Raw genomic sequence first — 25,565 nt, 5'->3', positions numbered from 1 at the left:
GCAGGTTAGGTGCCCTGACGGCAACCCAGCCTCCTCCATGCAGATGCGACTTTCTCCCCGCCAGCTGTGCAGCCAGACCCAGATGTGCGCCGCCCACGTGGTGTGGGGGCAGGGGAAGCCCAGCCTTTTCCCCGTGTAAGGAATTGGGGGGGGGGGGAGACCAGGGAAGCCCTTCCCCCTCCCGCCCATCAACCGAGCGCGGCCAATGGGGCGCGGCGACACATCGTCCAATCCGGGGGCGCGTGTGATTTGCATGGCAGCGCCTCTGCGGACAGAGCGGACTAGCAGCCTGGCGAGGCTTGGAGGCGGCGCTGGCGGCGGAGGAGAGCCGGAGCAGGGAGTGCAGGCGGCGGCGGGGCCATGGGGCCCGCGCGGAGACCCCCGGCAGGTGAGGAGGAGCCCCGCTTTCCGCGCCATGCAGAAACCCGCAGCAGCCGGGTCCCCACCCAGCAGAACGCAGAGCCCGCGGACCCCCAGCCGCCGCTCTGCGTGGGTGGCTGCTTCGTGGATCTCCTTTCTCTCCTTCTTTTCGCTCTGGGGTTGGAAGAAAAAGGAAGGCCAGAAGGGAGTGCCTCTGAGCATGCACAGAGGCCCCCCCCCAGTCTGTGGCGTGCGTATGCTTTACATTTGCGCCTGGACAAAAGGGAAATGAATTCTGCATTTGCCCTTACGCCGCTTAGAAAATGTGCTCCTTGTCAGATAGGGAAGGCACTCTGTATGCGCGCAGAGGCACTGCCCTTAATTTAAAATAAAAGCTGCCACCAGCTAGCATTTAGTTTTCTTCTTCCTCTAAGTGCCAGAAGATGAAGAATGTAGAATCAGGAAAATTGAATTCTCTCTCTCTTTCTCTGCTTGTTTGATGTTTTCCTTTCTGTTTATCCACTTTCTTTTAGCTGTGAGTTGGGGGCGGGGAGTGGAAATCGGTGTTCGAAGCGAGAATCTCTTAGCATGCACAGAATTTCCCCATCATTTTTTTTTAATTAAAAAACCTCTTTCTGATCAAAGCGGAAAGGTATCCTGCATATGTACTGTATCCATACACAGATTTTCCTAAGAGTATCTGCTACTTGTCAGATAGGAAAGGTGCTCTGCATGAGCTCAGAGGCACCGTGTTCTTACTTACAAAAAAGAAAAAGTTTTACTTAAGATGCCAACCCCAGAGAAAGGCAGTCAGCCAACCAACTGCAACCCAGAATTTTGGCTGACCACAACCCCACCTGGCTAGAATTGATCTTCCTATCTACTGTCCTGAGCTGGAGGATTGCTAAACCAGAAGAACAAGATTGTGCGTGTGTCTTTGACGTTTTCCTTGCTATTTTCTGTATGTTGTGTGTGTGTAAATGTATGTTGGAACAAAGAGTAACTGAGCTTCCGCAGTTAAACTCCCCAATTGGTTTTTTAAAAAAATTTGGCCCTGCACATGCTCAGATGCACTTTATTCTTTGTTGTTTTTTCATAGTGCAATCTTATGCAGGTCTACTCAGAAGTAAGGCCCATTGAATTCAGTGGGGCTTACTCTCAGGAAAAGTGGTATGGGATTTGCAGCCTACCTGTGCTTGCTAATGGGAAGGAAAGGTGTCTTATTAATTCCCAAATATACTATGTCCATATATATATGTGTGTGTCCTTTTTAAAAAACAAAAATGTGTGTCCTGTTGGAGAGGAGAGATACTCTGCACATGCTTAGATGCACAGTGTCCTTAACTCCATTTTCTTTTTTAAAAATTAGAAGCTGGTTCCCTTTGCCAAAGGAATCTATTCTGCAGATGCTCAAAGACAGTTGACCCCACAAGTAGGACAGGAGGGCAGTAACCCTCCCCTGTTATCTTCCCCTTCCTAGCAACAAGAGTTCAGAGGTAGACTACCTCTGAACATGGGGGTTCTGTTTTACATGCCATACCTAATAGGATGAGATGAAAGCAGCAACTTTCTCCTATGGTCTGTTTCCATTCTCTGGTTCCACAATTCCATGCAAGATCAGTAAAATTGTGGAATGTGTTCCAAGGCACAGAATCTTTTTAAAAAAAGGGAAATAAAGTTGCTAGTCCGTGTGATGATGAAGAGAAGCCTGAAAGGGTATGGGCCCTCCTCATGAAATCTCAGCAGCCAGAGGTGCATTTTTCTATGTATGTGTCTAATCCCCTTTCATGGCTATCAAAACCAGTGGGCCTCACCGCATGTTCTGACAGTGAGTTCCAGTAAGTTAAATTATGCGTAGGCCTGTCCTGAATCTCCCACCCACCAATTTCATAGGGTGAACCTGGGTGGGAGGAGCACAACCCATAATATGCCAGTACCTCTAAACTACTGCTTAATTCGTCCCATGTGGTCAGTGGGACCCTTGACTCAGGCCCAGCCTCAGCCATGGGGTTTTTGCCAAGACAAAAACAAGGTGGCTGCAGGGTGTGTCTGCACTAGAGATAAACCGGGTTTATACCAGTTTGATGCTCGTTGCTTCTCTCAAAGGTTTCAGGGGAAGTGGAATTTGGGGTGGGTACTTGCCATAGTTCCCTAGAACGTTACTTTCAATTTGAGGAAGCAGGCAGGAATCCCTGGTACGTCTCTGGATCAAGAGTCCAGACTGGGGGCAGGCAACTGCAATGGGGTGTGGGGCTCGATGACATCACGAGGTGTGGTCCCGCCCCTGACATTAAAGGGACGTGGTTGTCCCTGACCTCATTTCGTTTCCAGCAACCGTGGAGCAGATGCGGGGCAGGTGAAACGCCTCTTCCCCAGTCCCCTGGGGATTTCCGATCACAGATCGGATGGGGAGTGCTAGCAGCGTGCAGGGAAACCCCCTTGTTATCTCCGATCCAGAGATGACAAGGGGATTATTCTCCCCACCTCTTCCCAAAGCCCCCAGTAGCCTCTTGGCCAGGGGGTGGAGCTTGGGGAAGGGAGTGGGTGGGGCCTGCGGAAGAGCCCAAGCATCTGCGATGTCAGGGTGGACACTGAGCCCATAGAATCCCAGAGGAGTTCTGATTCTGAGGAGGAGCAGTTGCTCCTGGGAGAGGAGCGCGCTCCTTTTTCCCAGGGCCAACAGCTGATGGAGATTCCTCCCACCAGCATTCCTAGCTTAGATAGCAGTCCTGGGAGTGACAGAGCGCGGGAAGCAGACTTGATGGACGCACGACGCTGACACAGAGAGCTGCGCCAAATGGAGGGTGCGGAAAGGAGGCGTAGTGCCCGGTTGGCGCGCAAACAACGGTTGCGCCCAGAGGATCCAAGGGAAAAGGGGAGGGACTCTCCCTAGCCCTTAAGTTCAGGGTCTGCCAGTAATTCCCTTTCAAACGGGGACCAACTGTTCCCACTTAGGGCATAGGTACTCTGCTGCTCATATCTAGTTGCTAACAGTAGAGTTGTTAAGTTGTAAAAGAGGAATAAAGCTTTGAAAGGAATCCCTTTGTCTGTGTCTGGACTTGGCTACTAGATTAGACTGAGAGAGGCCTCCAAGGAGCCCTTGACACGCGGGCCAGATGGGCAGCTTCCATGGTCCGTGTGCGGCCCGTGAGCCGGTGGTTGCCCTCCCCTGGCCTAGATGGTGTGTTGATGCAACAGTCGCTTTAGAGCGGGGAGCTGTCAGCACCTAAGATAAAAGGTGGCGCGGAATGTCTGACGCGTGGATTTCAGGTCTGCCGCTCGTTGGGAAGCTCACCTGTCTTACATCTGTTGAAACTGCGGTCATTTGAGATGCCCGTCTGGCAGCTTGAGCGAGGAAATGGCTCGGAAGCCTGCACGCCTAGCAAGCTGATCGCTTCTTGTCTTTGCGATACAGGAGAAGCTGGTGTTGTGCCCAGGGCTGCAGTCCTCCGCACGCCTCCTTGGCAGGAAGCCCTGTTGCGCTCAGGTTTGTGCTGCGTGTGTGTGAAACGGGACCCAGAGAGTTGAAATCTCACCCCAGCCTTGAACTCCAGGAGATGCTTGACTGTAAGGCAGCGGTAGGCAACCTAGGGCCCTCCAGAGGTTTGTGACTACAATCCCCGTCAGCCACAGGCAGTACGGCCGATGGTCAGGGATTGTGTCCAAAATATCTGGAGGGCACCGCGTTGCCTGCCCCTGCCTTAAGGTCGTATTGCAATCTGCAATATGGGGCCCGAGGCCCTGGCCTACCTCGCAGGATTATTGTAAGAGTTAATAGCACTTTATCATGTGCTGAGTAGAATGCCTCTCTTTAGGAAAGGTTTTCAGGTTTAATAGTTAAGGTGCGACAAGAATTATGCCCCAAGATTTTAACTGCCACAATATATTATGAAAAGAAAACTGTCCAATGCAGGAGCGATTTTTTTCTTTTGTGTGTAACTTATTATTATTATTATTATTTTGGCTGTGATGTATCTTGGGGGTTTCTTGCTCTGCTAGTTTATCTGAAAATGTATCCAGAATTGACAGCAGAACTCCAGAGCAACAACGACATGCTGTTTATGCCGAAACTAGAGATGGATGTCTCAGCGTTCTTGCTCCCTTCGGCTCCAAAGTTATCGGCTCTTTCTTGCTGGGAACCATCAGTGGAAGCTGGTTTTAGCTTTTGAAATTAATTTCTTGGCACTGAGTTGGGCTTTCTGGTGGTCCCAAGTATCTGTCTACGTAGAACTGAGTCTCTTGGCTCTGCATTTGGTGCAGTTTTGCAGACACAGGTGTGTGTGTGTGTGTGTGTGAGTGTGTGGGGCAAGGGGCTAAGATTCAGGTGGTCTGGAGACAGTGGATGGAGAAATCCCAGGTCTGGTTAATAAACCTGGGTCAGTGACAGAACCTTGAAAGTTTCTGCTGCAGGAACAAGCTTTATAAGGTAGCAGTAGCTGTTCAGAACTGGCCTAGATCTTTAGCTGAAAGCAGAGTCTGCATTCCAGAATCTTCTCAAGGGTGTAAGCACGGCATTCTGATCCTGCACCAGAGGAGAACCCACAATTTGGGCAAAAAAAGAGAAGTCGTTTTGGCCAGCTGTTTACATCATGTCTGTTTTTTAAAAACATGGCATATCTTTGGCTTCTTTTGCAAAATTAATTCCATTCCCCATAAATGTGAGGAGGGGCATTTGGGTACATGGGGCCCTTATCCTGACCTATTCTGGTGCACGTTGGGCTTCTGAGATTTCAGCCTGGCATGCCCACGCACTTTCAGGGTCATCTTTACAGGCATAAGGACTAGCAGCTTGCTTTAAAAAAAACTAAACCAATTTCTCCATCAACAGGATCCCGCGCCTTGTAACACCTCCCACAATTCTGCCGCTTTAGTGTGTGGAATTGTGCAATCCCAGATACTGGGAGCAAACTACAGGGGAGCTCCGTTACGTGCACGAATAACTGCTTGTGGAAAATCACAAAGTCATCCACCTAGCCAGGGTGGGAAGGAAGATGTTGGACTATGCAGACCTTTGGTCAGATCCAGCAGCCCTCTTCCTATGTTCTTTTTAAATGGGGTTTAAATGACTTCATGGAGGGCAGATCTGTCCAAGGCTGTTAGCCACAATGGCTTAATAGAACCTCCACTCCCCAAGGCTGTCTACCTGTGATTACCTGACACTGGGGGCAGACTACAGGGGAAGGCCCTTGCTTTCCTTGCTCTCCTGGAGGTGTTGGATGTTGTTGGAAACGGGATGCTTTGCTCGGTGGACCCTCGTTCTGGTTCAGAAAAGTAGCTCTGGCGTGCCCTGTAAAAAACATCGAGCTGCAATTCTTCATCTGAATAGTTGGAATAGCTGAAACTCAGTGATCTGAGGCATCTGTCCCCTGCAGGCCACTCAGCAGCGCTTTTTGCTGCTTCTGCTTGTTCCACCGGCAGGTTCAAACCCATGTGTTCCTGCTCTACCTGGTCCTTTTGTGCAAAGGGGCCTTTGAGCTCTGCGCTCTGCGCTGTAGGCTATTTCCCCCGCTCCTTTGTGGCTTGAGTGTTACTGTGGGCTCAGTGCTGCTCAGTTCCTGTGCTTCAGCACAACTACAGGAAGCCCAAACTGCATGATTCCCCCCCCACCTTTCCCCTGGCCCCACCCCCTTCCACCTTACCACCAATCGTTGCGTGGTTTCCCGGCTTTTGTGAAGCTTCCCCCCCCCCATCTAAAAGGTTAAAATGTCTCTCCTAAGGCTTCGTTTCTTGCAGTACAAGCTTCAAACTACAATATGCTGGTATTTTTGGTGTTTGGCCCCGCCCCTTCTGTCTTTGGCCCCGCCCCCCATGGGAACGCAGACCCTGAGAGCTTCTCTGAAACGGAATTCGGCCTTCAGGTTGAACAAAATTCCGCACCCTTGGTACACTGAGTAAAGAGTCGCGCTTCCTGTGTCATTTTACCTTTAAAAAAAAACACGTTTCTAGCCCTCATGACTGTGGAGAGATCCTTGACAGGATACAGGCATTGGCTGCTGAAATCTTGGAAGACAGCAGGGTGGCTGAATAGAATTTCTAGCGCCCTCCCATTTACTTATTGATTACAGTTACATCCCGCCTTTCTTCCGCTGTGGAACGCAAGGTGGCTACATGTGATTCCCAGGGGGGTCTCCCCTCCAAGCGCTGACCAGACCCAGACCTGCTTAGCTTCAGCACGGTGGCTGCCTCATGCACCTTCAGACCATGTCTTGGGACCATGACAAGTAGAAGCACAATGGGGAATGGGGCTGTTCCACCAGCCCTTCTGAAGGACCATCTCTGAGGGCGCCAGGTTGGAGAAGCTGAACAGAGGCCACAGTGTGAGGAAGGGGGAGCAGATTTCACCTCTGGACAATGTTAGAGCGACAACTAAGACTGCAGCTACTTTGCCCAAATTATGTATGCAGCAAAAGCTGCCGTATCGGATCGGATCATGCGCCCGTCCAGTCCAGTATTGCCCAGTTTGACAGGCAGAGCGTGTCTGGGGTCTTGGGTGGAGAGGGGGCTTTCCCAGCACTGCTACATGAGCTCTCTTAAATGGATATTGAACCTTGGGTCTTCATCTGGTAATGCAGCGGGTGTAGAACCTGCGGCCTTCCTAGGGATGTATGGATTTTGTTGAATCCGTTCCGCCCGTGTTTTTGCGGATGGTCAGGCATCTTTCATTCCGATGCGCGCTCATTGATGGAATCAGATTTTTTGCATGAGAATTTTTTTTCATTTGATAGTGATAATTTGCACTATCGCAAATGCGCACTACCGCAAGTGTGCACTTGCGCAAATCCCTCCAAAAAGTAACCAAAAAACCCTGGCTCACAAGCCCGTGTGACTCGGGAAAATTCGGTCTGCTGTGGAATACGCAGTTTGGATTCATAGAAATCCAAACTCATTTGAATCTGTTGTGGATTTCTTTGACATCTCTAGTCCCTCCAGATATTTTTGGACTCCCAACTCCCATCAGCCAGCATGGCTAGGAGTGATGGGACTTGTAGTCAACAACATCCGGCAGGCCCAGGTTCCTGACTCCTGTTGTAAAGCATGTGCTCTACCTGTGAACTGCGGCCTGTGCCTAATTGTCCACAGTTTCCGAATTTAATCTCTTGCTATGAAATATTTAGGTATTGAATATCTTTTCATTGATGGTCTTGAGAGCACTGTTATTTTGGGCAAGAGAGGTTTCTTTGTAATAGTCCTGACATGGCTCTAATTTATTTTTATTTTTATTATCATTATCATCATCATCATCATTTTGCCCCAACAGGTCTTGATCTTTCGGGACCGGGTTCTCCATGGTGTGAAACACAGGAGCCGATGCGGGCCGGGCGATCCGCTTTGGCCGTGTGAGGCGGGCCTTTTCTCAAAAAGATGGTTGGTAAACTCAAGCAGAACTTGCTGCTGGCCTGCCTGGTGATCAGTTCGGTGACTGTTTTCTATCTGGGGCAACATGCCATGGAATGCCACCACCAGGTCGAGGAACGGGGCCAGCCGGCCCGGCTGGAAGTGGCCCGAGCGACGCCGAGAGCCGGCCCGGGTTGGAAAGAGAACGCCACCTTGGCTTACCACAAGGACATGCCCTTGATCTTTATTGGGGGGGTGCCCCGGAGTGGCACCACCTTGATGAGAGCGATGCTGGACGCCCACCCGGACATCCGTTGCGGGGAAGAGACCCGGGTCATCCCTCGGATTCTGGCCGTCAAGCAGATGTGGGCCCGCTCAAGCAAGGAGAAGATGCGGCTGGACGAGGCCGGGGTGACGGATGAGGTCTTGGACTCGGCCATGCAGGCCTTCTTGCTGGAGATCATCGTCAAGCACGGGGAGCCGGCTCCGTACCTCTGCAACAAGGACCCCTTTGCCCTCAAGTCCTTGACCTACCTGGCCCGGATTTTCCCCAACGCCAAGTTCATCTTGATGGTCCGGGACGGCCGGGCCTCCGTCCATTCCATGATCTCCAGGAAGGTCACCATTGCCGGCTTCGACCTGAACAGCTACAGAGACTGTTTGACCAAGTGGAATCGTGCCATCGAGACCATGTACAACCAGTGTGCGGAAGCCGGCCCGGAGCGCTGCACGATGGTGCGCTACGAACAGCTCGTCCTGCACCCTGAGCGGTGGCTGAGGGCGCTCCTCAAATTCCTCCGCATCCCGTGGGACCCGGCCGTCTTGCACCACGAAGAGATGATCGGGAAAGCTGGCGGCGTCTCCCTCTCAAAGTGAGTCAGCTTCTTCCCTGGGAAACGTCCCATCGGGACAATCTCCCCAGCCGTTTCCTGGGAAAACTCTCCGATGCTCGGAAGTGGCATTGGAGTGGCATCGCCAACGCAGGTGGGCGTTCTGCCAGCAGACCTCGGCCACTGTCTGTGCAGCCCACAGAGCCCTGCCCGCTTTCCCCCCTGCGCAGCTGACCAGCCAGTGGAGGCTGGTGGCCCCAGTGTCAGTGGGGTGGGAAATCCACTCTGGGTTTCAGTCTGAAGCAGTCAGAACGATGAGTCCAAGCCCCTTGAGGTGTCTGACAGCTCCAATTCTGAATCGGAGTTGGAACAGCTAGATCAGAGCCCAGGGGAGGAATCTCTCCCAGTGTCTTGTTTCGGTAGGGAGGGCCTGTCCCCCGGGCTCTGATCTAGCTGTTGCAACTCTGATTTAGAATCAGAGCGATCAGACATCTCAAGGGGCTTGGACGTGCCCCTGACGCTCTGCTGTACACATTGGAGAACTCTGTTAGAGCTCTGACTGAAACCCGGAGCAGAATCACCACCCCACTGACATCGGAGCCACCAGCCTCCACTCCGATCAGCCATCAGTTGAGCGATTGAGGACAGATCGCTATGGCAGTGCTGCTAATAGCAGTGGGAAAACGGCAGTCTCGATGAGGAGAATTATGATGAGTACCACCCCATCAATCTCGATGAGTACCACCCTAGAATAGTATTCATTTCACAGCCAATACAGAACAAACTGGCAATTCTATTTCATAATATATTTTTTTTCTCAAAGGGACATTGAGATCAGAGAATCAGAGAATCATAGAACAGTAGGGTTGGAAGGGGCCTGTAAGACCCTCGAGTCCAACCCCCTGCTCCATGCAGGAATCCAAGCCAGAGCATCCCTGACAGATGGCTGTCCAGCCTCGTCTTGAATGCCTCCAGCGTGGGAGATCCCACTGCCTCCCTAGGTAATGGGTTCCATTGTCGTATTGCTCTAACAGTCAGGAAGTTTGTCCTGATGTTCAGCCGGAATCTGGCTTCCTGTGACTTGAGTCCCTTCTTCCATGTCCTGCACTCTGGCATGATCGAGAAGAGATCCTGGCCTTCCTCTCTGTGACAGACTTTCAAGTCCTTGAAGGGCGCTATCCTATCTTCCCTCAGTCTTCTCAAGGCTAAACAGGCCCAGTTCTCTCAGTCTCTCTGCATAGGGCTTTGTTTCCAGTCCCCTGATCATCTTCGTTGCCCTCCTCTGAACCCTCTCCAGTTTGTCTGCATCCTTCTTCAAGTGTGGTGCCCAGAACTGGACACAGTACTCCAGATGAGGCCTAACCAGTGCTGAGTAGAGGGGAACTAGTACTTCACGGGATTTGGAAGCTATGCTTCTATTAATGCAGCCCCAAATAGCATTTGCCTTTTTTGCAGCCACATCACTTTGTTGGCTCATCTTCAGCTTGTGATCAACAACAATTCCAAGATCCTTCTCGCTTGTAGTGTTGTTGAGCCAAGCATCCCCCATCTTGTAACTGTGTATTTGGTCTCTTTTTCCTGGGTGTGGAACTTGGCATTTATCCCTATTATATTTCATTCTCTTGTTTTCTGCCCTGCGCTCCAGCCTGTGGCAAAAGAGGCGGTGCCGAAACCCCCCCAACACCAGCCTATTGGAGCTTCAAGCCTTAGGAGCGGCTTTTCCAGCCTTTAAAGGGGAGAAAGTGAAAGGGGCGTGGCCATCTGCCCAGGAGGTTTCTGCAGCTACCAGCGCACCCCTCCGCCCCAAAAAGGGTTGCCCAGCCCCTCCCTGGACTAGCTTGGATCTGACTCAGCATGTTTATTTGGTGTTGAGTAAAGAGATGTGTGGTGTTAAATTTTACGTGCTGTATAAATATCTTGACCCACACAGTCTGCTGGGTGTGCATAACCCTGCAGTGCTTCTGCCAGCATGTGGAGCAGATTGCCCATTCTGTGTCTCTGCATGAGTTGCTGTTCTGATTCAGACTCTTCCCAACTGAAAGTCATGCTCAGAGGAGGAACTTCTACTAAAATGTGTGCATGGGAGGGTGGGCGGAGTGGGATCTTCTGTGGGGAGGTAATTCTTATCTCCCCGCCCCCCCATGCTCTAAAAATAGACCTCTCTGGGCCTAAGAGTGAAAATAACTGTCTCCCATTTTAATGTGGGGGGCGGGAAGTGTCACAGCTACTAAAATATGCTGACTTTTAAAGCTTCCAGATGTCCAAAATTTGTATCAGTGTAATATCTTTCCTAGGCCTATGCACACATCCCAAAATTACCGGGCAAGGTTTTGAGCGCTCCAGGACTCTTCATCAGGCACAACGAAGTGAGAAGCGTGGAAGGTGTCTGGGGGGAGAAGAAGAAGGAAAAGAGTTGCTGTTCAAGCCTTGCAGCTTGCTTTTTTGTAACATGTTCCCTGATGTAGAGATCTGGAGATCTTGAAAGCTTGCACATTTTGTTGGGATCTTTGAGGTGGCCTAACAAAGATACTACACCTTATGGCTTTTGCATTTGGTTACAGTCTTAAGGCGGAATGTGGGAGGAGGCTGCAAACATCCATGTTCGGTCCTCCCAGGAATGGAAATGGCATGGACGTGTCTACCGTAATCAATAGTCTTGATGGTGTCACAAGAATCCCGGTTGTTTTTGCTGCAACCGGCCGACACAGCTGCTACCCTGCTGAAACTGAGATTAACCATGGTCAACTCCCCTGTTTTTGAAACTTTTCACAGCTTGCAGCTCCGCTAAGAGTTCTTGACCAGCTTGACCGGCTTAATAAAAAACGTTTGCGAGCTTTCAATGTCTGTGGGAGGTACAGAATCCTAACAGAGAAACGGAGCTCAGTTTGTTCCTTCTCTCATTCCACGGGGTTTCTCCCTCTCCCCTTACAAAACAGGATTGACCTTGAGCCCCGTGGCCCCTGGCGTCTCGGCTCTGCGTAGTTTTTTGGCCTCTGCTTTGGTGTCCTGATAAGCGGCCTCTGTTTACTTTCTTGTCTCGGCTGACCGCGCCCGACCCTCTAGCCATTTTTGGTTATATTCTCTTCTCCGCCACCCCTCCGAGCTTTGTCTCTGTGCCGGGGCAAGGCAGCTGCCGTCCCGCAAAGGCTTCTGGCAGCGCCGCGGGTGGCACGGGACTCTCTGCGGCTTGCAGGCGCTGCCAGCGTGGCTCTTGGGTCCGGTCCTGGCGCATGGAGCCTCGCCAGAAGAGGCACTGAAGTTCGCCTGCTCTTTAATGGGAAACAGCTGTGGATGCCGGAGCGTGCAGGGAAAATGTCGTTTTCCCCCCAGGCAGCGGTTGGGCCAAGTCTCTCGCTTTCTTACTGTGAGCGGAGCCAGCGGGTCGGGAGGATTCAGGGAGGAATGCGCTGTGTGGATGGGGGGCGGCGGCGTTTCTTCACGGCTGCAGCGTGGGACTGCGGGGGCAGCTGAGCCTTTGCAGTTCCTCAAAGAAGACGCTGCTGGATCAGACCGAAGGGTTATCTCGTCCTGTTTCCCACCTTGGCACGCCAGGTGTTAATGCAGTGGTCTCATCAGAGTTCAGATTTGCACCTTTTCAACCCGGTGGGTCAGAGCCTGAACCTCCCGCTGTTGCCTTCCCTCCCCGGGTCTTCAGGGATAGATTGCCACTGAACGTAGAGGTTTGACTGAGCTGCAGTGGCTGGTTGCCACCGCTTGGTCTCCCGTCCCCCGTGAATTTGTCTCCTTTCTCCCTTTCATAGAATCGTAGCATCATAGAATAGTAGGGTTGGAAGGGGCCTATAAGACCATCGGGTCCAACCCCCTGCTCAGTGCAGGAATCCAAGTCAGAGCATCCCCGACAGATGGCTGTCCAGCCTCGTCTTGAATGCCTCCAGTGTGGGGGAGCCCACCGCCTCCCCAGGTAATGGGTTCCATTGTTGTATTACTCTAACTGTCGGGAGGTTTTTCCAGATGTTCAGCCGGAATCTGGCTTCCTGTCACTTGAGCCCATTCTTCCGTGTCCTGCGCTCTGGGATGATGGAGGAGAGATCCTGGCCTTCCTCTCTGGGGCAACCTTTCAAAGACTTGAAGAGCGTTATCCTATTTCCCCTCAGTCTTCTCTTCTCAAGGCTCAACATGCCCAGTTCTTTCAGTGTCTCCTCATAGGGCTTTGTTTCCAGTCCCCTGATCATCTTTGTTGCCCTCCTCTGAACCCTCTCCAGTTTGTCTGCATCCTTCTTAAAGTGTGGCGCCCAGAACTGGACACAGTACTCCAGAGGTGGCCTAACCAGTGCTGAGTAGAGGGGAACTAGTACTTCCTGGGATTTGGAAGCTATGCTTCTATTAATGCAGCCCAAAATAGCATGTGTCTTTTGTGCAACCACATCCCATTGCTGGCTCATCTTCAGCTTGTGATCGACAACAATTCCAAGATCCTTCTCGCTTGTCGTGTTGTTGAGCCACGTATCCCCCATCTTGTAACTGTGCATTTGGTTCAGTCAAACCTCTATGTTCAGTGGCAGTCTATCTCTGAAGACCTGGGGAGGGACAGCAGGAGGTTCAGGCTCTGACCCGCCGAGTTGAAAAGGTGCAAATTTGAACTCTGATGAGACTGCTGCATTCAGTCTTCTGGCAGGGGCTTCCACAAGTGAACGATGCACTGCACAAAGAAGCGGTTTTCTTTTCTCTGTCCTGAATCTACTGCCTACCCATTTCATCAGATCAGGGATCTCCATGCCATGGGGCCAGCCATGCTCCTGCCCCTCCTGATTTCATCAATTCCTTAAGGGGTTGTTTTTAATGGGCGGCTGGGTTGCTGCAAAGAGAAACGTTGTCCTGCAGCCCCACTTTTGTTTGGGTTCAAAAGGATGTTTTTGTGTTTTCGAACTCAGACCCCACCGCTGCCTGGTACTTAGATTCTTGGCCAAGGTTCTTTTCCTTTAGCCTCACCACTTCGTTTTGTGACAGGCCGTGCCTGCTATGGCAGCCATTTTATGAACAGGAAAGCTCTCTCTGTGGCAACCATTTTGTGAGAGTGCTCATGGCACTTTCAAAGTTCCAAATGTGCCCACCGACCCAAAAAGATTGGGGACCCCTGCATTAGCACTGGAGCCTCTTTCCATCTCAGAAGTTCTTGGGAGCGAAGGGAAAAGGGATGGGGGGGGTGCGCTATCAAAAATGCCAGCCTCTTTTAGCGTAAACTTCTTATCCGCAGTAACAAAGCCTGTGGAGAGGCGTTTCAGCCGTTTAGAAGGGGGGGGGGAAGCTGCACAAAAGCTAAGAACCACCAAAGGGCATGTGGTTGTGTGTGTGGGGGGGAAGGGTGTGACCATCTCTGTGAACTCTGGAGGGCTGGATTTGCACCCCAGCTCCACCCCCCTGCATTAGAGGACCCCAGGTTCTGGTAATAAGAACATAAGACCCCTCCTTCAATCCATCTGTCTGTCGTGGCTTTATCCCTGCCTTCCCCAGTCAGGAGCCCTCCAGATGGGTTGGACTTTGAGTCCCATCAGCCTCAGCTAGCATGGCCAATGGTCAGGAATGCTGGGAGTTATAGTCCAAAACATCTGGAGGGCACCAGGTTGGGGAAGGCGGCTCTCTCCTGCCCTTTCTCCAAGGAACTTATGGCGATGTATCTTGGGGGGCGGGGGGGTGTTGCCCAGTTTCCCTCTCAATCATCTGAGGTAGGTTAGGTGTGGGGGGGAGAGGCGCTAGGCAGCCCCCGTGTGCTTTTGTGGCTGAGTGTGGATTGGAACCTGAGTGTGTGGTTTGCCTTGACCTGCTGTGGCTCACCTTGAGCTGACTTCTGCTCGCCCGTGGCATTCTCCAGGACAGATTCAGCTGAGGATTGGAGCCCGGCCTGCTGGGGGAGGCGGCTGAGGCATGGGTGGCGCTGTGCCCCTGGAGGTGCGGCGGCAGATGGCTGTACTGGCGTAGTGTAGTTTTTTTAGGTGCAGGCATGCATCGCAACAGCCCCTATAGCAGGGGTGCAGAACCTCTTTCAGCCCACAGGCCGCATTCCATTTCAGAGAAGCTCTGGGGGGGCCGCGTTCCAGGGGTGGGCGGGGCCAAAGACAAAGGGGGCGGGGCAAAAGACAAAAAATAGCTTCAAGCTCCTCCTGCCAATAACAAAGCCTTAGGAGGAGTGTTTCAACCTTTCAGAATAGGGAAAAACTGCACAAAAGCCGGAAGCCACGATATGACCAGTGTTTGGAAGAACGGAGTGGAGCCAGCAGAAGTGGGTGCGGCCATCTGGGGGACCACAGGATTTGGCCCCCAGGCCCGAGGTCCCTCACCACTGCCCTATAGCCACGGCCCCCAGGAGAGTCCAGAACTGCAGGTGGCTCCGTTGATCCACATCAACAAACCAGTTCTAGCCGTTTCATCTCCCCCAGGAGCAGGACTTTTGGATTGCCGATGGGTCTTACTTGCCCACGCAAGACCCAGCCACCCCGAACTCCTTTGCATTACAACAATATGTTGTTGCTGGGAAAATTGATTTCTCACCCAGCTACTGTGAGGATTGCAGCTAAACTCAGGGAATGGGGAAGTCTGGGGAGGGAGGCAGATGATTTCAGGATCCCTGCTGATAAAAAAAAAGCCCCAGCGCTGTGTCCCTGCAAACCCCTGTGCCACTGTGCTACTGGACTTCTGCGGAAGCCGACCAAGAGAACAGCAGGGGAGAGAGACGCTGCCCGTGTGCGGTGGACCCCGCTTCTCTGGCCTGCGCTGGCTTGACAATCGATTTAGAGAGCATGGCTTCATGAGCATCAAAACTGCACAGCCAATTTTTCTATTTTGGTCATGCTGTGAGGCCTCAGGACCAGAACTTTGGACGGGAACACTGTCTGAAACGGCACTTTACCTTGGCAAACGCACATTCCTGAAGCTGCCTCGGCTGTGTCGTGCACGTCTGCGTGTGTGTTTCTTGGGAAAAATTGGCAGGCCCCATGGAATGTGTGTGTCTCTGGATGCGTAACCCTTTCCAGTCGTGGCACGAGCTGCAGAAGAAATGGTGGGGGGTATGCATGTGTCTGCATGTGCATATGTGCATGGGGGAAAGGTAGTGGTGCAGGGAGGGTCACCCCCCTGACCCAAAATTTCCTCCCCTCCAAATATCCAGCACATTTTGGGACTCCCACGCTTGTTTCTTTAATCGAGACCCTGCCAAAAATGGCACCCGAGGCGGCAGGTGGTAAAAAAATTCAGGTTGAAAACAAAATCTTAATTAAAATATAATGCACAGATCCAAAAACACACAAAGCGCCACAATGAAAGGCACACCAGTCAGGAAATTCCCTCCTAAATGTTATACCTCAGCCTACCTTGACTTGGATGATGTGATTTGTAGTCCAACACACCTGGAGGGCCTGAGTTTGGCAAAGTCTGATATACCTTCTTTGCATTAGTCACTGTTATTTTCAGTTTGATGGAGCAAAAACAAATCTTAGAATTGCGGCATGGACTCGTTCTGGAATGCAAAAGGATCCGATGGCAGAACAGGTTTTCAGCCGGTTTGGGAATGGTGGGTGTTGTAGTCCAAAACAGCTGGCGAGCGCCCGGTTGGGGAAACCTGCCCCTATGGGCTCTGCGTGTCTGTGTGTGTCGGTTCAATGCAAGGGTATCGTTCTACAAATGAATGATATGTATATCTATTTTGCAGAGTTGAAAGATCTACGGACCAGGTCATCAAGCCGGTCAACGTGGAGGCCCTGTCGAAGTGGGTCGGGAAAATACCTGTCGACGTGCTGCATGATATGCCAGTGATTGCGCCAATGCTGGGGAAACTCGGCTACGACCCCTTTGCCAACCCGCCCAACTACGGGAAGCCAGATCAGAAAGTTCTTGAAAACACCAGGAGGGTAAAAGACAGTTCTTATTTAGGAAAGCAGTCTGATATTTATGAATTACAATATCTATCCACCCACCCATCCACCCATCCATCCATCCATCCATCATCTATTGCATTTTTTCCTGATGGCCCCACCCCTTCCCCTTCCCCTGGCCCCACCCTCTCCCCCCAGCCACCAATTGCATGGCGGTTTTCCAGCTGCTGTACAGTTGCCTCCCTGTTCTAAAAGGTTGACCGACCTATGGCTGAGTTACTGGCTGCAAGACCTTTGAGCTACGTGCAGTGTGCTGGTCTATTTGGCCCCACCCCGTTTACCTTTGGTCCTGCCCAGAACTGGAACGCGGCCCCCGAGAGTTTCTTTGAAATGCAATTCGGCCCTCAGGCTGAAAGAGGTTCGACACCGCTGCTGTACAAGGTGAGAGTTTCAAGATGGCGGGGAGGGGCAAAGTCAGGCCGAATTGCTCAGCCCCTCGATCTGAGCCCCTCAGTGGCTCTACCACTGGGAGGTGGCCCCTCCCGGCTTTCTTGTTGTCCCTGCCTTACAGCACCCTGTGGGCACCAATGAGTGGGTAGACTCCTCCCTTGGTGCCCACCAGACTCACTGCCCCTCCTGATTTCGTTTTATTCCGTAAGATTTTTTTTAAAAAAATAAAACTTTTTTTCTTCCCTTCTCACTGGGAGGCTGGCCTGCTGCAAAGTGAAGGGGCACCCTCGGGTGCCATCTTTATTTTGGTTCCCAAACGTGGTTTTGTGTTTTGGAGCCCAGACCCCCACCTCTGCCTGGTATGTAGGTTCTTGAGCGAGTTTCTTTTCTTTTAGTCTCACCACTTTGCCTTCTGGGAAAGGAGTGTTTGTGACTGGCCATACCCAGTACGGCAGCCATTTGATGAATGGATAAGCCCCCCCGGCAGCCATTTTGTGAGTGTGCCCACATCCCTCTCTCAGAATTCTGAATGTGCCCACTGACCCAAAAAAGTTTGGGCACCCTTGCTATACATGGCATTTGGCAGCAGAGGCTGGTGTTGAAGTTGCCTGACTGAGAGGACTGCTTTGATGCTCCTTCAGCTCCCGGTTTTGCTTCCAGGCCTAACTGAAGGTGCCGGGTTATTATTGTTCACGTTGACACTGCCTGGCTGTGCCGTGGAGTCAGGGGCTGTTTTCTTTTTCTTTTTTTTACTTTCAGGGGATTTGTGCAAATGTGCACTGATGCTATTGCGCGTACAGGTAATTCGCACTTTTGCACGCGCAGATTAGTGCATATGCACATTAGCACAAGTGGAATGAAATTCTCGTACATCCCTAAAAAAAATCAGATTCCGTCACTGAGCAGACAGAAGGGAAGAGGCCTGACTGTCTGGGAAACACAGATGGAATTGATGTAATAAAATCTGTACTTCCCTAAGCTGAAGGAGTAGCTCTACCCATACGCTTCTTTTTCATGTGCTCTGCTCTGGAGACAAAGGCCTGCTCCTGGGTACCCTTCGCTGAGAAAGGCTCAATCCGTGTGTTCACAGGACAGGGCGTCCTGCCAGCTGCCTTCATTGTCCTATTTGCCGGAGAGTGAGCCCTTTTTCTTTTTCTTTTAATTCCTGAGAACATGTTCTGGTTTCCAGTACTTCAGACAGGGCTCTTCCTTCTTTCCATTTGCAAATGGTAATGTGAACGGCTTGATGCTTTGTTTTTTTGTCAAAACGTCGTGTGTGTGTCTCAAATATGTTATAGTTTTGTTTGAGTTTTTATTCAGTTGCCTTGAGCATTCTGTCCGTACAGAACGGTGCCTGAGAGACTCCATAAATATATGTAGCTCTAGTTTACGTTTCTAAAGGCTGCTTTTGTTTTTCCAGGTCCATAAAGGTGAATTTCAAATTCCAGAGTTCCTGAAAGGGATGCCACAGGTGAGCCGTCTTGGGGCATCCATCTCACATGTGTCCCAGGGACTTTTTTTTACTCCCCACAGCTCCTGCAATGCAGCCGACTTTCCTTTTGGCTGGGGTGAGGGGAAGTGTGGCCCTTCAGATGTTGTTGGACTGCAGCTCCCATCAGCTGCAGCCAGCATGGCCAGTGGTGAGGGATGATGGGAGGTGTAGCCCAACAACACCTGGAGAGGCCTGCACGTCCCCCATCCCTGTTTATGAGGGCCTGTTGCATCTTAATTGAGTCTGAGCTAATGCAGAATTACGAGCAAGGCCTTTGGCGAGTTTGATTTGTTTTAAGTGAACTTGAAACTTTAATATGTTCTAAGCAATGGAGGGCTCCACTGATTTTAAGTGAGCTGGAATTGAGGCATTAATGTTCGTAATGTATTACACCTATGGTTAATTTGTTTGTTCTGTGAGCCACTTTAAGCACAATATATTCTAGAAAATTGTTGTACCGGGGTGCAGAAATTCACGCCTGGGGCCAAATCCAATCCTCCAGGGTTCTCCAGAAGGCGACACCCCTTTCCCCCTGACCGCCAATCCTTTTGTGGTTTCCTGGCTTTTGTGCAGTTTATTCCCCCATTCTAAAATGTTGAAATGCTGAGTAACTGTGGCAGCAAGAGCTTTAAGCTGAAATAGGCTGGTATTTGTGGTCCCGCCCCTTTTGCCTTTCGCCCCGCCCACTACTGGAATGCAGCCCTCGAGAGCGGCCTTTGGGATGACCGAGGTTCTGCACCCGTGCATTATACAAATAAATTGACTCAGACTCCAATATGATTCTGAGGAGGAACAGTAATCCGTGGGAGAGGATCTCACTCATCCCTCACAAGCACAGCAGCTGACAGAGATTCCTTCTGCCGCATTCCTGGGAGAGAGAGTGACCCTGGCAGCGAGAGAGCACTGGAGGGGGGCTTGCTGGACGCTCGGCGCAGACACAGGGAGCGGCGACAGATGGAGGGTGCCAAAAGGAGGCGTTCTGCTCGTTTGGCACTCAAACAACGTTTGCGCCCCGAGGACCCAAGGGAAAGAGGGAGGATCTCTCCATAGCCCATAAGTTCAGGGTCTTCCTGTGGTTCCCCTTTAAACGGGGACCAAGCTGTCAGGAGCGGCCTAGCTGCCTCTTGCAGTCCCCTCCAGTAGCCAACTCAGGACACAGACGACAAGGATTCTTTCCAAGGCTTTATTCCTTTATTACTTTATGACTCTTTCAGATACTAATCACTAGCGACTAAGCAAGGAACAGCATTGGGGAGAGAGAGCAGAGTAGCCTAAGCTCCAGGTAAGGCAGTTGGTCCCTGTTTGAAGGGGAACCATGGGAAGACTCTGAACTTATAGGCTACGGAGAGATCCTCCCTCTTTCCCTTGGGTCCTTGGGGCGCGACTGTTGTTTGAGCGCCAAACGAGTGGAACGCCTCCTTTCAGTGCCCTCTATCTGTTGTCTCTCCCTGCGTCTTCACCGAGCATCCAGCAAGCCCCCCTCCAGTGCTCTCTCACTGCCAGGGTCACTATCTATCCCAAGAATGCTGGCAGGAGGAATCTCTGCCAGCTGCTGTGCCTGTGATAGATGAGCGAGCTCCTCTCCCACGGATTGCTGTTCCTCCTCAGAATCAGAACTGCTCTGGGGCTCAATGGGCTCAGTTTCCACCCTGACAGAATGATCATTTAAAGAAAAAAAACTTTTTTGTTTTGTTTTATGTGTTTGGTGTGTGAGGCAAAATCAAGATTTGATCAGGAGAAACGTGTGGGCCACATCAGATGGCAAGCGGGGAATTGCTTTGTGGAATGACACCCCCCCCCCCGAAATATAAAGGCTTCCAGATCACTGGCACGTCAGGGGGCAACATCTTAGTCTTGCTGCCCCTGTAGCACTGCGATGGGAAGGTGGTTGACGTTGCTCCATGGCCCGTTCCCAGGGAGGGTGCCTCGAGTGTTCCTCCAGCGTTGCGCCGTCTGCTGGCCCCACTCCCCCAAATTGGTGCCCTCCAAATGACTTCAACTCCCATCAGCCTCAGCCAGCATGGCCAGTGGTCTGGAAGTCTGGGAGTTGTCACCCAAAACATCTGGAGGGCACCATAGGTTGGGGAAGGGTAATTTAGATGTTACCAGGGCAGTGTGGGAATGACCCCACAAAAGTAGTTCCCACATCGCTGTGGTTATGTGCACACTTGGCTCTAAGCGGGATTGATGTTGAGCAGTGACGGCTGTGACCCTCCTCCTCCTCCTCCTGCCAAGAGGATTTTCTTTTTTGAGCCGCTTGGTCAAACTGAACAGGAGAGCAGCTCTCGACGCAAACGAGCAACGGCTTTCTTCTCGTTGCAGCCGAGGAAGACAGTAGAGAGGAAGTCCCGCGTCAAGATAAAATGAACAAGGAGCTGATAAAGTAGAGTAGTGTCTGGTGGTGTCTGTCTTGTGTTTTCAAACTACAACCACCCCACCCGCCCCACGCTTTTTGGCTGCAGGCACCAGAATTCCTCCCGATAAACTCCTCTTGTGCGTGTGTCTGAATATGCACCTCTGGTGCGCAAAGGGGCGGGGCTTTTGCCTGTTCCCTTCTTGCGCTTCGGGCGGCCTGTGCTTTTGGCTTGGCTGGCTGTGCGCAGCTAACCCGCAGCCACGAGGGAGCAGTCCTTGTTTGGCTTGGTGTGCTGCTGCCCCTGGTATACCGCTTGGCTCCCAACTTGTGTGTGTGTGTGTGTGGGTGTGCATCTCACAATCCCAAAAAGTGTTCTGGAAGTCCTGAACTTTCATTAAAGTTGCCAGACAATTAAAGTTGGGGGTTTTCTTGTCAAGTCGATCCATGATTCCCTCTATTGGCAATGTTCTGGAGTGAGTGCCGATCATTACTTAGTTAAATGACATCACCCACCTGCAAGAGGGGAGGTATCAGCAGGTTTGCGGGAACCCTGAGGGTTGCAGAAAAACAAATAATTTTTTGTGGAGGGTGGGAACCTCATTGTGCTCTAGTGAGGTGGTAGGGTTCATTCAATATATTCGTGGAGGATAGGTAGATTTAGCCGTGATAGCTAAATAGAGCCTCCACATTCAGAGGCACTGTACTGCAGATGCTGAGGACCAACAGGGAAGGGCCGTCGCCTTTGTGCCATGTTTGTGGGCCTCTCTTTGTCCATCCCAGTGGTTTTCAGCTTTTAATCCATGACCACCTTACCAAGCATGCAACATTATCGTTGAATGCCCTCCAAAGCCACATTTTTTTTAAAAAAAATAAGGACATAAAAAGCACTTTAGGCAAGGCGATTTTATTCCCAAGGTCAGGTGAGCAGTAGATACACGACAATTCTCCCCTCTTGCAGTGTCGAAAGGCTTTGCAGGTGGGGGAAGGAGCAGCCTGAAATCCCAGATAGCCCCTCGAGTTTTGAATCCCTCCCCACGATTTGTAGATCGTGCCCTGGGGGGGCAGGACTGGGGCTGGGCGTATGGCTCCAGTAACAAATCACTGACCAAATCCAGCCAGGCAATTGTGAAACATTTAAATTTAAGTTGTTTCATTGCCAAAGCCTGGATAGCTCTTGGTGGAGAAGTACTGATACTTCTAGGATACTGTTCCCCAGCCCACCCCATGGCCGTGCTGCTGGGAATGATGGGACTTGCAGTCCAAAACATCGGGAGGGCACCAGGTTGGGGAAAGCAGACACGTTGTGTGACTTCACAGGGTATGCAGCCCCTGAACATGGAGATTCGCTCTAGCATTGGTAGATTCCTCCACCATGAGGTTGCCTCCGCGCTTTAAAAAATAAATTATGCCAGTTATTATCGCCACGTCTTGTCGCAGGGAATTCCATGCACGAATTCGACGTTGTGTGGAAGCGTCCTTCCTTCCCTCTGTCTGTCCTGAATTGGCTGTCAATCAGTTTCATCGGGTGAACCCCAAGTTCTAGTATTAACTTTTTAACGTTTCTTCTTGTTTTGTAACTGAATGTGGCTTGCTTCAGTGGGCAGCGGCTCTTTTAATTTACAAACGATGTTTCTTTCTCTCCCCCCCCCCCCCCCCGCTTCTTCTTCTGATAGACCGACGTGGTGAAATAGAAGATGGGACTTCACGCAGGTGGCTGGTAATGAAATGTACCATCGTGTCTTTTTGACCTCGTTTTTTGTTAGCACGCATGATCAGCGCTGGTTTCCTTGGGAGGAAAGCCGTTGAGAACCCACTAGCTCAGTGGTGGACTGCGTGCTTTGCATGTTGAAGAGCTCTGTTTCGATCAATGGCCTATGCCGTTAGAATGGATTTATTATTTATTTATTATTATGTCTCTATCCTGCCTTTTTTGCTCCAAGGAGCCCAAGTGGCTCACGTGGCCCTCCTCCTCTCCATTTTATCCAGTTTTTCCTCCTCTCCATTTTATCCTCTCACAACAGCCCTGTGAGATAGGTGAGGCTGAGAGTCAATGACTGGCCCAAAGTCACCCAGTGAGTTTCATGGCCGAGTGGGGACTCGAACCCGGATCTCCTGAGTCCCAGTCCAACACCACACTGGCTCTCAAGGAGCTTCTGAGCTGCGGAAGGCCTCTCTCTGCCTAGGTCCATACAGCGAGGGCGGTTCAACTTCAGGCTTGCCGGATCTTCTTTGTTTTTTTACTGGAACCTTGAGATCCAGAACAGGGCTGGGCAAACTGTGGCCTTTGGGATGATGTTGGACTGCAGTTCCCATCATTCCCATCTGTCTAACCCTAACCCATCCCTGATCTAGAGCCGGGTGCAGAACAGTGGCTCAGGCAGTCAGACATGCGCTAAGAGTTAAGGAATGGGATGAGCACGGCCCAGGTGATCAACACCAAGCTCACAAACCTGTCCACGCACAAATCCAGTCCTGGTTTCCCCCCCAGCAGGCGTTCTCCTTCAGCAACCTCATTTATTGGGGAGAGATTTATTATTTTATTTATTCATTACATTTATATCCTGCCTTTAGGCTAAAATAGTACTCAAGGTGGCTAACGATAAAATATTGAAAAAAGTGGCAACGCTATAATGAAAACATTAACATTCATTGATTCAGAACAGACCCAGCCAAAAGGCTTTTTAGTTGTTGCTGTTCTTTTCGAAGTTCAATAACTGGAAGTGAGAAACTCTTGGGGATCTCCTACAAATCTCCAAGACATCCACTGGTAGATCAGGGATGTAGTACCGTAGGCCCAGGGGCCAAATTCGGCTCTCCTGTGGTCCCAGTCTGCCTCTTTGGTGTTCCCCAGATGGCCATGCCCCCTTTCCCCCTACAACTGATTATTTGGTGGTTTTTGGCTTTTGCACAGTTTTTCCCCACTATAAAAAGGTCGAATTGCCTCTCCTAAAGCTTATTTCCTGGCAGTAAGAGCTTTAAGCTAAAATGCGCTGGCATTCTTGGTGTTTTGGCCCACCCCCTTTGCCGTTTGCCCCGCCCACCACTGGAATGCAGCCCCCGAGAGCTACTCTGAAATGGAATATGGCCCTCGGGCTGAAAGAGGTTCTGCACCCGTGAGTGGATCCGGTTCTGACTTCTGCCCACTTTTGGCTCACAAAGCTGCTACTGGTCAGTTTCATAGACTGACTGACTTGGTCAGAGGGGCCCCTGTTTGGGGGGGGGCTATTGAGGTCAGACAGATCTGATTACTGGGGCCAGATCCTGCTCTCCTGAGCAAGGTCCTTGAAATGAACGGGAGCTGCACAAGAGCGGTATCTCCTGTTCTTTTCAACAGGGCTGGTATAGGAGCTGATGGATTCCGCCCAAAATGTCTTGAGCATGTGTGGGAGTTTCTTTTGGAAATCTCCAAATCTTTTGGGCCAGCCCCAGAATAAGGCAGTTCTGCATGTTTGCATGCCACGATCCGGCAACGAGCAGATGGACGGGCCACTTGCGGCCTGCTGGATGTTGTTGGACTACAACTCCCATCAGCCCTCGCCAACATAGCCGATGGCGAGGAATCATGGGAGCTGTAGTCACCACATCATCAGGAGGGTCACAACTTGCCCACTCACATGAAACTGGGAGAGGTGGCTGGAGATGGCCATCCCCTGAGCAGCACGAACTGAAATCTTTTATTTTCTGTTTTGACTAGGAACGTTGGCTGCTCTGTGGCGGAATCGGCAAAAAACCGGCTGGGCTGCCTTTCCAGAATATTTTCCTGTTTCATGCTGTGGTGTTCTTTTTCATTTTTATTTTAATTGTAAGGCTGGATGTTTTTTGTGTCTGAACACATGCAACCCTCTGTGTCTTAGTTCTTGCACCACTGACTCCAGACAGAGCGGCCACACTGAAATACTGGCGCTATTTGGGCTGAGTGATCCCAAGATCAAGGCATTAAAGAGGGGACAGCCCAGTTGGAAGCCTTCCCTCTGCACCCGTCTTTAGGGTCAGCGGGAGGCACTCAAGAAGGCATTGTTGTGCGCCTCCCCTTAATTTCCATGACGCTTGCATTGGGGGGGATGTCTTTGGCAGATTGTGCCCAAAGCATTTTTCACGGGAAAATGCTTAGATTTCTGGCTGGAAATCCAACCCTGTTTTTCCCCGTCCGTTTACACAACTGTTTTTAAAAACCACAGAAGCAGACATTATTCTGGCTGAGCTGGAGCTTGCTGTTCTGCCTCTCTTTTTTCTCTTTGGTTCTTGCACTTTAGTGTTGTTTTTTTTAAAGGGTGGATTTAGAAATGATATCCCTCAATACAGAATTTTGAGCGTCAGATATGTGAAATTCGGCAAAGGCATTTCTACGCTTGCCCTTTGGGGTTTTGCTCTGACCCACTGATCTTCATGTGTGAGCAGCGGGCTGTGAGCACACAGGTCCATGTAGGGGTGTCTGTGCACCCACCTGTCAAGCAAAAGGTTGGCGGTCATTACTAGATGAGGATGGAGGAAGGAAAGGAGGCCTGAACTTCATCCCCACCCTAAGAAAAAGAAAGTTGTGTTTACAGGCCAGGTCCAGCAAAGATTCTTACATATACCTCTCCTGGGTATTGTTTGGGATCTATTTTTCTTGATCCGATATATTACCTTTTGCCTCATATGACCCACATCCATTGGCCAATCCACATGCCAGGGGGTTTGCCTCTGTGCATATATTGCATTTCTTTGATCAGGGCGATTATTATTTTTTTTAATTTGTGGAGAACAGTTTCTGTGCCTGTTCTCCCCCCCCCTCCCCCCGGTTTTATTGACATGTGAAAATGCGCTTTTAATTATTTAAAAAAGATTATTTCTGAGATGTGGAGGAAGGACTTGTATGTTTACAATCCAACAACCTTTTGTATTTTATTTTTCAAAATAAATGCTTTAAATGTGAC

At 50.9% G+C, this 25,565-nt stretch overlaps 1 protein-coding gene across 4 annotated transcripts; it reads left to right on the top strand.

The window, feature by feature from the left end:
• The first annotated feature begins 273 nt into the window (after positions 1–273).
• On the top strand, positions 274–25,565 carry TPST1 (tyrosylprotein sulfotransferase 1). Of its 4 annotated transcripts, none has more exons than XR_014786125.1 (7): positions 274–388; positions 7,619–8,567; positions 16,189–16,387; positions 18,222–18,272; positions 20,616–20,676; positions 22,323–22,366; positions 24,344–25,563. XR_014786125.1 is itself a non-coding variant. In XM_084822644.1 (7 exons), the coding sequence occupies exons 3-6, from the start codon at positions 7,723–7,725 to the stop codon at positions 22,338–22,340; spliced, it is 1,113 nt and encodes a 370-aa protein (XP_084678770.1). In that variant the 5' UTR covers positions 274–388; positions 3,776–3,847; positions 7,619–7,722; the 3' UTR covers positions 22,341–22,366; positions 24,344–25,565. The 4 variants fall into 4 exon arrangements, 3 of the variants coding, with proteins under 3 accessions (XP_084678770.1, XP_084678769.1, XP_084678771.1); XM_084822644.1 differs by lacking the exon at positions 20,616–20,676 and adding an exon at positions 3,776–3,847 and having other exon boundaries at positions 24,344–25,565; XM_084822643.1 differs by lacking the exon at positions 20,616–20,676 and having other exon boundaries at positions 24,344–25,565.

This window comes from Heloderma suspectum, chromosome 16 (assembly GCF_057233095.1).
Source record: "Heloderma suspectum isolate Gila_16-S chromosome 16, 16-S_ref, whole genome shotgun sequence".
Classification (NCBI taxonomy): Eukaryota; Metazoa; Chordata; class Lepidosauria; order Squamata; family Helodermatidae; genus Heloderma; species Heloderma suspectum.
The sequence above is the reverse complement of the archived record's forward strand: the minus strand, read 5'-3'. Positions and strand labels throughout refer to the sequence as shown.

What these genes read in the sequence shown, in the direction of transcription:
- TPST1 (XM_084822643.1), top strand. Translation starts at nt 7,723, where the DNA reads ATGGTTGGTAAACTCAAGCAGAACTTGCTGCTGGCCTGCCTGGTGATC. An exon ending in GGCGGCGTCTCCCTCTCAAA is followed by an intron (nt 8,568 to 16,188) that starts GTGAGTCAGCTT and finishes TCTATTTTGCAG; the next exon opens with AGTTGAAAGATCTACGGACC. An exon ending in TTCTTGAAAACACCAGGAGG is followed by an intron (nt 16,388 to 18,221) that starts GTAAAAGACAGT and finishes TTGTTTTTCCAG; the next exon opens with GTCCATAAAGGTGAATTTCA.